We start from the raw sequence: 12,017 nt of genomic DNA, 5'->3' as shown, positions 1-12,017 counted from the left end.
CCTACCTCACGTTCATCTCTCTAACTTTCCGCCTTTCTCTCTCTTTTTCTCTCTTTCATGATTCTCTTACACTTTCCTCCCCTTTTTCCCCATCTAGCTTCGACTGCATGTCTTTTGCGTGGTTGTCTAATCCGGTGTCTCTCTCTCACTCTCTGTCGCCTTCTAAGAATTTCGTTTCATCTGCATCAAGAAAAAACGTCATTGAGTCCCGATCTCAGTCCGGTCGAATTGAGAAGTTTTTGATCTCTCTCTCTCTCTCTCTCTCTCTCTTTCTCTCTCTTTTTTTTCGAGCGCCTCGCGTCGGATCACAATTTTAGTGTTCGACGTATTACGAATTTGTCCGATACCACGTCCAAGAATTACGATTCCCCTTTATTTCCAAAGTAAAATTCCATTTTTTGGCGATTAGAACGACAAACACTCTCGAATCTGCGCGACTAGTGAGGTCTCTTTACGAGCGATGGGAAGAGAATCGTTGGGGATCGTCTCTTAGGCGCAGAACCGATTTGCGGATCTCGCGACCTCTGAGACGAATCGTCAAAGGTGATGGAGAGTAGAAGAGACGGCGTAGCAGATGACCGATGGATCAGTAACGTAAGATAGATACCAGATAGCAGTGCCAGAACTGTGCTTGCGACAATACGCGCCTTTCCCCTCGAAACACCGTTCTCGATATTTCGGTAACACGTCGGATGGTACATTAACCGACAGAATTTAACAGCCTTAACGCGCGGTGCAATTAAATTACTAGTATTATATAATCATACAAATTCGTTTCCAGACAGTAACGTAAAGTTATTCGAATGATCAATAAATAATAAAGTAATAATCAGCCGAGAAAAAGTTTGAATGAGGGAAAGCGTGACAATTTCGACGTGTGATTCATCGACGCGCGTTCTCTTCGCACACTCGGAGGTGTGTTGTTGTAAACACAGTTCCGTGTTCCTTAACGTTACTATTACTTGTTAGATTCGGAATACCAACCAGTAGCTGATTAGAACGAGAATAAAAGAAGAGGAAAGTGGATGAGGGCGGAGACAAACGAGGCGGTGATAAGATATCAAGTAATACAAGTGGATTACTTGACCGGTGCACAAATGTTAAGAGTCAGTCGGGCCGGCGTGTGAGATAGGCTCTTTGTGCTAAAAAATGTAAACAGTGTACAAGCGATCGCTCACATTTGTTACGTATTATGTGGATTACGGGAAACGTTAGTGCCAGCTGCAGCGTCAAGGAAGGCTTGCCGTTGTTGCAAACTCTGCTGAACGGAGTCGAGTACACATGCGTGCGACGCAACGTCCGATCGAGTGTGCCAAAGGAAAAACTTCTCTCAGAGAATCATCATCCTTTATGAGAGCGAGACGACTATGTGACAGCAGAATCTAACGTCGCTAAGCGTTTTCTCAGGCATAGAGACGACATTCTGAAAATTCGGATCGGCTGGATTGAGAGAATTATTTGTTTACCGTGAAAGAAATTACTTTATTCGCGGTGGAGCTACTTAAAAACGTAATACTCGTAGATTTACGCTACGTGTGTTGTGCTGCCGCGCGCGAATCGCACAAGAGGAGCCCACTGATCGAACGATAAATCCGATGGAACTTAACGCCAGCCAGAAAATACGGGTGGAAGAAGAAGGCGGGCGCCGTTTCAGATCGATAGAGAAGTAGAGACCCATACAAAAGCCGGAAGTGACTGCGGAACCTACGAGCATGCATTTTAGTCGCTTCATTTCCACCTTTCCGGAGAGAGCGGACGAGTCGGACGGGCCGCGAAATTAATTTCGTCTCGGGCTTTTCTTCTAGGAAGGCTCGATTCCGTTCGAATTTCTATCGAGATGAAAGATTCGCCGGCGAGAACAAATCACGGAGGATTTCTTGCCGGATACATCCGCATACAATGCACACTATTAGAAATTGTTATCACTTTACTCTCTCACCTGGTACGTCGAAAATGTATGAATTAAACGGTTAAAGTTTACCGGGTAAAGAGAAACGACAGGTTGAACGGAACTAATAATGCGGCAGCAATTTTCTTTCTTCTTCTTTTTTTTTTACCTACGGCGATAGAACTGTAGTCGCGGCGAAACATCGACAAGTGATCAGCCCCGTATCGACATGTCGAATATTGGATCCATCGGTTAAACATTTCTGCAGGAATCTCCAGACTCGTTCCCCCGCGCGCACCGTGTGTGTTTACCCGCAAATTTAATTTAACGTCACTCTCTGCCACGTGACGTCGTTGAAATTGTATGTCAGCGAGATTTACTACTACGTTCGAGACGAACGAAGTTCCGCGCGAAAGGAGACGCGTGGGTGGACGTCAAACCGGAAATTAGCACGCACATCCTAATTTGTCGTCGATCACGGTGTGAGAGTATTTCGATTGATGGAAAAAAGAAAAACACTGAAATCGATCATCCCCGCGACGAAGAGGGGAACCACCATACGGTCGAATACGAACTTTAAATCATCCATAGAGAACCTGGGCCATGAATTGGCGCAAAAAGTCGGCAAGAAGAATCTAACGAAGAGTCGGAGGAAGGTGAAGATGAGGAGGAGAAATGAACGATGCTCGGAGAGGAGCAGAGGCTCGATTGATACGCAGAGGAGGAACGGACGATCCTCCGCGAATTTTCCTTCGTCCAAGTTCGCTTCGTTACGTTGCATCGCGAGAATGCCGGCGATTCGTTAGTAGTGGCGGCGGCGGCGCGTATCCACTAGCTCCATTAATATGTGAGAGAGAGAGCCAGCCCTGCCTAAAAAGTGACTTAGCAACTCCAATGCATACTAAGCAAACCTGGCGTTATCGGCGACTAGCTGAGAGTGTTAGAGCGAAATGTGTGTTCGACGTATAGGTTGCCTCTGTGTGCGCAGTCCCTAGCACCCCTTTTCGACCCAACACACCCTACTGACTGTCGGCATCCTCAAGGCCATCTTTACGAAACAGCGTATCCAGCCTACTATGTATACCTCCCAGTAGCTACACGCACGCACGCACCCACGCACGCATGCACATATACAGGGTGAGATTTCGTACATACGAAAGTAAGAGGCCGGAAAAATGAATTCTTGGAGAATGCCAGATTCAATTTACGCACACCGCTCCTATTAAGATTTTCTTTTGCACCCGCGTTGTCTTACACCCTGTATATGATACCGTATCATTCCGAACAGATTTCTCCACTAGTACCCTTTCCATTTTGTCGTTCCTTCTTTTCATTCTATTCTGCTTGCACTCTCTTTCTCTCTCGCAATGTCTCTTTATCTCGTCAGTGTAAGTATGCGGAAGGTGAAATGCACGTGCGTTTAACGGCTTATAGTACTGTGGTTTGGAAATACATAGAAGGAGCGTGAAAAAAAAAATAGACTTCGAAAGGGATGAGATTGACAACAGTGGGGAATTTATGTCGCAGCATCGAACTGTGATCATTGTTAAATTCAATTCCTCGCGTTTATTAAGAAAAAGGGAAAAAAGAAAATAAATAAAACTCGTGATAAAACGTTCGATTAAATCGGATATATAATCCATCCCAACGAATTCTCTGTCTAAAACTTGGCGATAAAAGTCAATTGGAATATTCAAAGATCATCGAGAGGAAAGGGGGAGGTTCGTTATTATTTAATAGTTCAGCTCGGGCGGAATTACATTTGCATATTAAATACGCGCCTACCACGTGATTCCTAAACCACAGCATAGCAAGATCGGAGAGCAAGCTCATGCACGCAAATGCAGATTCCAGAAAGCGGGCTTTGTACTACGGGAGTCGGCTAATGAGAAGAGGCTACCTATCTATATAACATACGTATAGGAGCATTCTGTATGCAGGATAAGCTCTTTACCTGGTGCATGGGGTCGTATCCCATGGAACCGTCGTTGTACGGCTGCGAGCCATAGTCGCTGCCATTTATCCCCATGCCGTATCCAGCCATGTCCTGCGGTCCACCGGGAGGCGCCGGCGACATCATCGGCGTCGGTGTGCCCTGGCTGGCACCGCCCATGCTGTACGGCGATGCTCCTGCAAAAGCTGCTGTAGAAACAATCGCGGTGCATACAAAATTCGAGGGTGCGACTTTTTAAGTTCTTCAACCAACAATGATCATTCTGTTTCTCTCCGTATCTCGAGCTCTTTCCCTCCTTTTTTCATTGAATGACGTACGCGAGAAGACTATTGCCGAAGCATCCAAAGAAGGTTCGCGAATCACTAGATTCGTTTAGAAATCAGATCCTTTTCGTAATTTGTTCCGAGTTTGTAAAAACGGCGGCTATTCCCCGTTTTGCTTGTAAAACCTTCGAGACGAGAGAGCGTTGCTCCGCGGGGCTGGGTAGAGAGGCGAGGTCGTTAGAATTCCGTTTCTTTAATTACGAGAGAACCGTTTCATCGTGAACGTGGTCGACAGAGAGTGCTGAAAGAAATGCGAGAAGCTCGGAATCTCCCCTCTCTCGTAGTTTTCTAGCTCGTGCACTCCGCTCCCCTCTCTCCGTCTTCCGTATAATTGGTGAGTTAAAAATATCTCACGCTGGCGCCCAAAATAAAGTGAGACGCCTCGGTAGTTAAGCGAAGCGCACGTAATTGCGACCAGGGTGGTAGGATCCGCGAATCCGTGGAATTTCAGGACGGGAGTTTTTCTTGCAATTTTCACGAGGGGAGGCGAACGAAGACGTGCGGTGGTACACGCGTCTATCTCGTCGCGAGATGTAACGAGAACATAGTCTCATCTGCATGCTGTCTGGCTGCCTTTCGAAAACTTTTGAATTTTTCAGTGGATACAGCGCGGAGATCCTCCATCTCATCTGCCACGATTTCGAATTATTATTTTCTTTACTGGATCCTCCCTCCCCGAGGAGGTTTATTTTATTTTCTTCGAAGGAGGCAATCGGTATTGTTGAATTTATTCTCTCGCGATGGTGTCACTGAACAATGAGCGGTAACTCAGTTGTCTAATGATTTACAGTAATGAAATTCCCCCACCGCCTTGATTCCGACGCATAAAAAATGACGCGCGTGAAGCGAAGAGACAGAAAGAAAGAAAAAGAGAGAGACTCGTCCGTTATCGATCGCGAAACTTTCGTGTCTTTTTTTTTTCACCTCGCTCTGCGAGAGAGCTTTACCCATCGACGAAGCTTGGCGGCGGCGGCGGCGGCGGCGGCGACGACGATGATGACGACGCGGCGTCCAGAGAAGCGATGAGCTCGAGACCATCGAGAAATAGAAAAGACGATAGAGCGATACAAAAGCGCTCTGGAAGAAATTTGATAAAGCGCGCCATTCCATAGCTTTCGATTATTCTATCGTGGAGCATTTTATTTACTCGATCATAGAGATATTCGCGTGCGTGAATACTCCGATTTCATACACAATTTTCTTCTGCGTACTCTCAAAAGATTTTCCCTAACGATTTTACGAACTCGCGAAGGAACACCCGTCGCTCGTTAGCGAACGTTGGAACTTACCAGCTGCCTTTTTAGCGGCGTACAGATTCGCTTCCTCTTGCGCTTTCCCGATGTTTTTCTTGTAGCGTATCCTCTTGTTTCCGAACCAATTAGACACCTGAGAGCACACGAAACGAGAACGCGCGCGTTTATTTCGTCGATTGAATGTACAGCAAGCACTGGCCACTTGATAGATAAATGTTCGCGTATAATCCGAGCCACAAACAGAGTCGCGTTAAATGTACACGTAGGCGATATTAATGAATGAGAGTTTGAAGGCTTCAAGAATTACTTGAGAAATTACAATGACTAGAGGAATATGTACGAGAGAAAGTAGCGGACGATACCTGGCTCACGGTAATACCACATTTTCGTGCGAGCTCCTCCTTAGCTTCTTCGCTTGGATAAGGATTACTGAGGTGCGAGTAGAAGTATTCGTTCAATATTTCGGACGCTTGTTTGCTGAAATTCCTTCTCTTGCGTCTGCAACAGGAATGATTTCGCGCCGACATTAATCGCAACTGAGATTTGCTTGTGGAATTTCGATCGAGAATCGCATGAGATAATAACGATCGCGTTCGAATGTATCAAGTTGTCGTTCACTTTCTCGGCACGAGTACTCGACACAAACCTGGCGTCCAGGAATCGACTCCTCAGAATCATCACGGCCTCGCAGGTGGACTGTTTGAGCTGCATTTGAATACTTGAGAACTTCTTGTGTATGATTTGCACCATCCTCTCGATTTCTTTTGGCGTGATCGGCCTTGTGCGACTCTGTTCCCTCAACAAATTCATTACGTGAGTGGTGAACTCGTTACATGCCTGAAAAAAAGGAACAAAAGGACACGTCAGAGAAGTGCCTATCGCTGGATGAATTAGAAATATAGAAGACCACGTGGGAAGAAATTTGAGTATATTGCGAGTTCGCTGGCGTGACGAAAGGACGAAGCGAGACGGTAAGCGAAGCGGAGGAGAGGGAAGAAACGAGAGACGAAGGACGCGTACGTATAATGCATTATTCCTGGTGGCTGCTCGGTTTAAGGGAAAAAGGACTTTGCTCGATATCAGTATTCGAGGCGGGCGCGCTGCCTCCCGAAAGGGAGAGAGAGACGGTGGCAGGGGGAGTGGCTTTTCCTGAGGGAAGGAACCGGGAAAAGGCCACGGGAGGGTGTCGAGAAGAGGAAGCGGCGAAGAAGGGGGATCGAACAGGGTGGCTTGCAATTTCGAAATGGATTCCGCTCCTCCGACGACCTTCTCCCGTCCGCTCTCGATCCGCCGTGTGGCTTCTCTTCGTTCCTTTCTTCGCACGAGACCCGTGGGGTGGATCAACCCCGTCGGCTGTTGCACGCGTGTCAGAGAGGAAAAGCAAGAGAGAAAGATATAGGAGGTAGGGAGAGGAGGGATGAGAAGGAACGAACGGAATGTCGCTGAATTGGATGGAAAAGCCATAGTGAGTTTCCACGGACTGATTTCCTTTAATTTCTGCAAAGGGTCGCGGTTCGAAGACGGCAAATATCACAAAGCGGTCGACGATGTTGATCTTCGCGTTTTCTACCTATTATTTCCGTCTGAAAAGATTATCTCCCTCGTTCGCGTACTTCTGCAACACCCTGTGCATAACGTCTCTATCTCCTTCCATTCAGGAACGAGATAGCTAGTTACAAAATAGCCAAAATCAATGCTGCTCAATCTCTCTCTTTCCTCCCGATACAAATAAGCCTCGAGCAGAAATTCGATAACGCAACTATCGAGACGTGTGTTTCTCTAACCGCGAAAACAACCGCGGAGAACGGCGCGAGCAGCAACCGCGCGCCGGTATATTTAGCAATGCACACGTCGGAATTTCCATAACGTCGGCGTAGTCGAGTATGTCCGCCTCTGTATTTTCGCGCGTATAGTACACACGGGTATTAATAGAACGTGTCGCAGTAAAATTAGTGGCGCCGTGAGAAAATTCGTTTCGTCAGTGGGTGACCCGATATTTTCGTTCTAACCTTACAAATCCCGTCAAACTTGTTACATCAGTAATAAATGCTTTCACACACCTGGAAATTTCAGATACATATCGTTGTTCGCGTCACTGAATTAGCACTGACACTCGTGTAGACATATCGTTGTTCACGGCACTGAATTAGCACTGACACTCGTGTAGATACGAAGAAACGCGTGTTAATTAACACGATGCCGACCGGAGGCTGATTACTTTGCGCGGGACGCGCGCCGTATTCTCAACGGACATGACATAGCGACAAAATGGCCGACGTTCGTTGCGCCAGACATTTACTCTCTTTAGCCACACTTTAAACGAAGTTGATATATATTACGCACGAAAAGTCAGGTGTTTTATATTTGTTAATTAACCCTTTGCACTCCGCTGTCGCCGTAGCGGCGACATGGTTGTTTTGCTGCCTCGGCACTTTAAGAAATTTTAAGTCCTAAAATTTATGTTTTTCTTTTATAATATAAGTTAGAATATGTTTTGTTATAAAATAGCTAAGAAATAAAAATTTTGTTTTATTGAAACGACTCTATTTTTCTTCTACATCATAGGTATGTACTTGGAACTAATAGCCTCTATGCATTACTAGGCTGGAGTGCAAAGGGTTAAATATATATTCACAGCTTGATTTTGGGAAGAGGGGAAAAAGATGAGGAACAAATCATAGTTCCACAATTCGCCGGTGAGGTCGCGACATGTTTGAAAAAACGAAACGGACCGTCTTCGCTGGATCGAGACGCAAGGTAACATTCGTTCATAGAAAGTTACGCGAGCGAACCGAAGCAATCGGCGAGAAAGGTAAATTCGACATAAAACGACAACTTTCGTGTACTCGAGAGATGTTGGAAAAGTCTCGTAGCGATGAAAGCTATCGCGTCGCGTACTTTGTCGAATTAGTACGAGCGATAAGCGTGTGTTGCTCACAATTCCTCCGTCGGATATTTCATTGCGTTGGTTAACACGTTCACCCAATGTTCGATCGTTGAATTATGTATCCAAGCGAGGTAAAATCTGTCAGTGCTCCTCCCGCGGTAAGATAATGGAGCGATATCGGATTTAATTAAATGAAAAACGCGTTTACAAATTGCTTTCGGCAAATTCGATGAAAAACGCTCACTACTTCGTGTCAGACGGTACCGTTCTCTCGCTCGATAATTCAAGGAACGCGCAAGATGTTTGCGTTCTGCAATCATACTCAATACGATTTACGTTAGGTGGTACGGTGCTGTAAAACAAAATATTTATGCGCGCGTAAAACGCTCTCGCCCCCTCGCGAACGTCGGAAGATGCATTCCACGGTGCTTTTTCTCAAGATACAATACAAGATAATTCGCGGCAGGAATCAGAGTTAGAAATCGGGTGAAATAAAGGCGGACGGCGCATGTACCCCGACGAAAATTCATGGTAGAGACGATGTTTGCTGGCGGTGATCACGCGATCTCGTAAAACCCGATGCGGTTCTATTCTCGTACTTGTCACGCCATGTTGCATAGTCAGGCAGACATTCACCCTAATGCGGCGACTCGACCGAATTTGAATAGTAAATTTCGCTTATGGCCAAACTTTCCGCCCTGACAACGCCCTGACTAATGCCAACTAACTAAGCCAATAACTGAACTTTTCGGATCGAGATATTTTTGCGTCCTCACCTGACGTTTCGAAAAAAAGAGACGTTCGAAACTCGAGAAGCGATTTTCTTGGACGATGCGGGAGATTGAAAACAGCTGCGTTTCTCTGCGTGCGTATTGCTACAAAGAACCGTGCGAACGCTTTCGTTTGCAATTTCTATTGATCGCATCTTTTGTCGTCTCGCGAAAAGGAAAGAAGGATTTTCGAAAACAAAAGTTAAACTAAAATAATTTCACGGGAAAATACGGCGCGCCTTTTTAATCCGACCCTGACGAATGCGCCAGTGGACCTCGTGCGTGTTTACCGCGGGGAAACATCAAGCCCGCTGACACACGGTGAAATATGGGGTCGAAACGGGTGTGGCAATTAAAGCACACGGCCCACGCACACATATCCACGGGGAGTGAGTGTACGTGAAAGGTAAAAACTGCCGGCGAAAACGCGAGCGGCGTTAAAAAGAATTATGCGCGTAGGGCCGATGAGCGGGCCCTATTTACGGTAAAAATCGCCGATTACGCGCGACGTCAAGCGGAATGACGGTCCCGCGACGAACGATGAGGATCGATTTCGCAATCGTCGCACAATTTGGGCGGGCTTGAAAGCGGCGCGGATTATTCAAAATGTTCCGATAAATTGCCTCTCAAAAAGTTCATTTTACGAGACAACTACCTGAAAGTTCGCACCTTTGTCGTTCAGCGCGGCGCCGCCTTACCGTCGAGTATCAAAACTGTCTCATCAGATTGAGCTATTACGACACAAGGACAGAATCACGAGGCAGGTGACAAGAGAAAAAAGAAAAGGGAAGCGGCTAGGGAGAAGAAATTCTTAATGAAACGGTTCGCGATAACATCATCGAATTTCCGCGGCGAACGCGGTAATAGCCCGCAGTGATTTGCGTCGTTTTGAAAGTATCACGCGACCCACCGAGGGCAGTCCTGTCCGGCACGCGAGATTTTACTTAGCGCAAGCGGGCCGGTTCATTAGCACGCGAATCGCCGGTCGTTTCACCCGGGCACGCATAACGTACGTCGTTTCTTATCAGTCCGTTTCGTCGCAAAACGATCGAAAATCGACCGGCGTTACCACGAAAATGCGTTTCCTCCCATTAAGAATCCTTCCTTGCGAAGGTATATTAACGTTCCTCGCCAAGGGGAAGTCGCTATATCGTCACGATTTGCCATGCGAATTTTTGATCGCGCATATTACGGTGAATCCACTCGTGACATCGGCGACGGGCTATAAACGCGCCTTAACGAGGCCGCGAGATTGTCGATGGACGATAAATTCGCGTCGACGCCGTTGAATTTCACGAGCGGACAGAGCGAGAGAGGGAGGGAGAGGGTGGTAGAGAGATTATCGATGGTGGGGAATCGAGCCGGCTGATAGCGCGCCGGGATGGCCGAAATTTGTCAGCCGGCCGGATCTCGACGATAACCGCGGGGCTACGTTAAATTTTTCATTTCGCCGAGAGTTTTCCCCGAGCAAGAGAGAGAGAGAGAGAGAGAGGTGAGTAACGGCGCTCGTTTATGCGGCCGGTTCATTTCACTGTTCTCCTTTTCCTTCTCTCTCTTTTTTATCCCGCATTCACGAAGTCGGCCGATGATAAAACGACCGATGTAATTCCCGCGACCCGAATTCAATACTCGATATCCCGTCGATAATGGCGCGGCTCCACGCTCGCGGAATAATATTCATAAGCGGGCTTTATTTGCATAAAGCGCGAACGGTACTCGCTCTCTCTCTCTCTCTCCTGGAAACAAATAATTTTCGCGGCAGGGAGGAAGGGAGGGATTTGCGACATCGCGCGCGCCAAACGTAAAAATGTTTGACTGCGGCGCGCGCGTGCTCGCGAAAATCAATACGGGAGTTAAACTTAACCCGTTTGACTTAATGGGTTGGTTCGACGCCGCATATTTATGAGTTGTAATCGAGATTACACGTTCATTATACGCGGTTCTGAGAAGCGAAGGGTAGCGTCACCGGTAAAGATTCGGGTAGATTTTTCAAGTAGCTCTCACGCGAATCTCTTCTCGACATACCTGTTCGTACTTTTCAAGTTCTTGATGATAGATTTGCCTGATCTGAGCGAGCTTGGCTCTGTAATCGGAATGCTCGATAGCGTTGTCCGGCTGCCCGGGCGGTCCGGCAGCCGCTGCCGCGGACGCCGAAGCGGCTGCTCCAGCACCACCGCCCTTTTCTGGTCCGGCAACCCCCTCCGCAATCAACATGTTGTCCAATCGCATCAGTTGAGGATCTGGTGGTTCTTCTTCTTGCGTGTTTCTCAGAGAGAGAACTGAAAGCAGATCGAAATTGTCGCGTTAAATAAGTCGCTTCTTTCCTTCGAAAACGCTCCACCCGAGATAAATGTATCGCGCGATCACGTTCGCCGATCATAAAAGAATCAATTTTGCTTCGGCCGCTCTCTCTCTCTCTCTCTCTTTCTCCCCAAGCGTCATTCTACTCGCGCGTCTTAAAGGCCCGTTGCACGCAGTGGTTTAGAACGGGTAGTTTTCCGCGGTGTAACAGCGGTTTTATTGTACTTTTACGGCGCATGATGGAGCTGGACGACCCATAAAACCGCAGAGGGACTTTCTATACCCCCGTGTCGTCCCTCGCGCATTCCACCCTTCGCTCGGGACGCTCCCTCCGTCGAGGAGATGCAGCCCCGAGTCTTCGACAGTTAGCACCCCCTCCGAGCAAACGCTGGCATGCATACAGAAGAGAAAGCGAGAGAGAGAGAATAGAGCCTCTTCGACGAAACGTCACGAGGAATATCTCTTCGTCAGGAAGGAGGCTGCTTTTGCATGCGAATCACACAGGACGTGTTTCTGTCGGTTATGCAACGAGATTACGTCGATTCGACGTAGAATCTACCGAGAGATTGCGGTGGACGCTGCGGTTAAGATACAAAGAGTACATGTTTATGGTCTCTTGGGGGGGGGGGGGGAAAAAAAAA

The 12,017-nt window shown here is 47.3% G+C and overlaps 1 protein-coding gene across 6 annotated transcripts in view; it reads right to left on the bottom strand.

Annotated features, from left to right (window-relative positions):
• LOC106752155 (homeobox protein extradenticle) overlaps positions 1-12,017 on the bottom strand; it is a 43,603-nt gene that overhangs the window by 8,838 nt on the left and 22,748 nt on the right. For 4 of the 6 annotated variants that reach the window (XM_014633662.1, XM_014633664.1, XM_014633666.1 and 1 more), the window contains 5 exons: positions 11,101-11,354; positions 6,065-6,255; positions 5,781-5,916; positions 5,455-5,551; positions 3,843-4,030 (listed from right to left, as the gene is read on the bottom strand). In XM_014633662.1, the coding sequence (XP_014489148.1) occupies positions 3,843-4,030; positions 5,455-5,551; positions 5,781-5,916; positions 6,065-6,255; positions 11,101-11,354 (866 nt within the window). Of the gene's footprint in view, positions 1-117; positions 181-3,842; positions 4,031-5,454; positions 5,552-5,780; positions 5,917-6,064; positions 6,256-11,100; positions 11,355-12,017 lie in introns of those variants that run through there. The other 2 variants (XM_014633665.1, XM_014633663.1) reach the window with 2 other exon arrangements.

Source organism: Dinoponera quadriceps, unplaced genomic scaffold, assembly GCF_001313825.1.
Source record: "Dinoponera quadriceps isolate SergipeBrazil2010 unplaced genomic scaffold, ASM131382v1 scaffold323, whole genome shotgun sequence".
NCBI lineage: Eukaryota > Metazoa > Arthropoda > Insecta > Hymenoptera > Formicidae > Dinoponera > Dinoponera quadriceps.
Note: the sequence above shows the minus strand (reverse complement) of the source record. Positions and strands in the feature narration are given on the sequence as shown.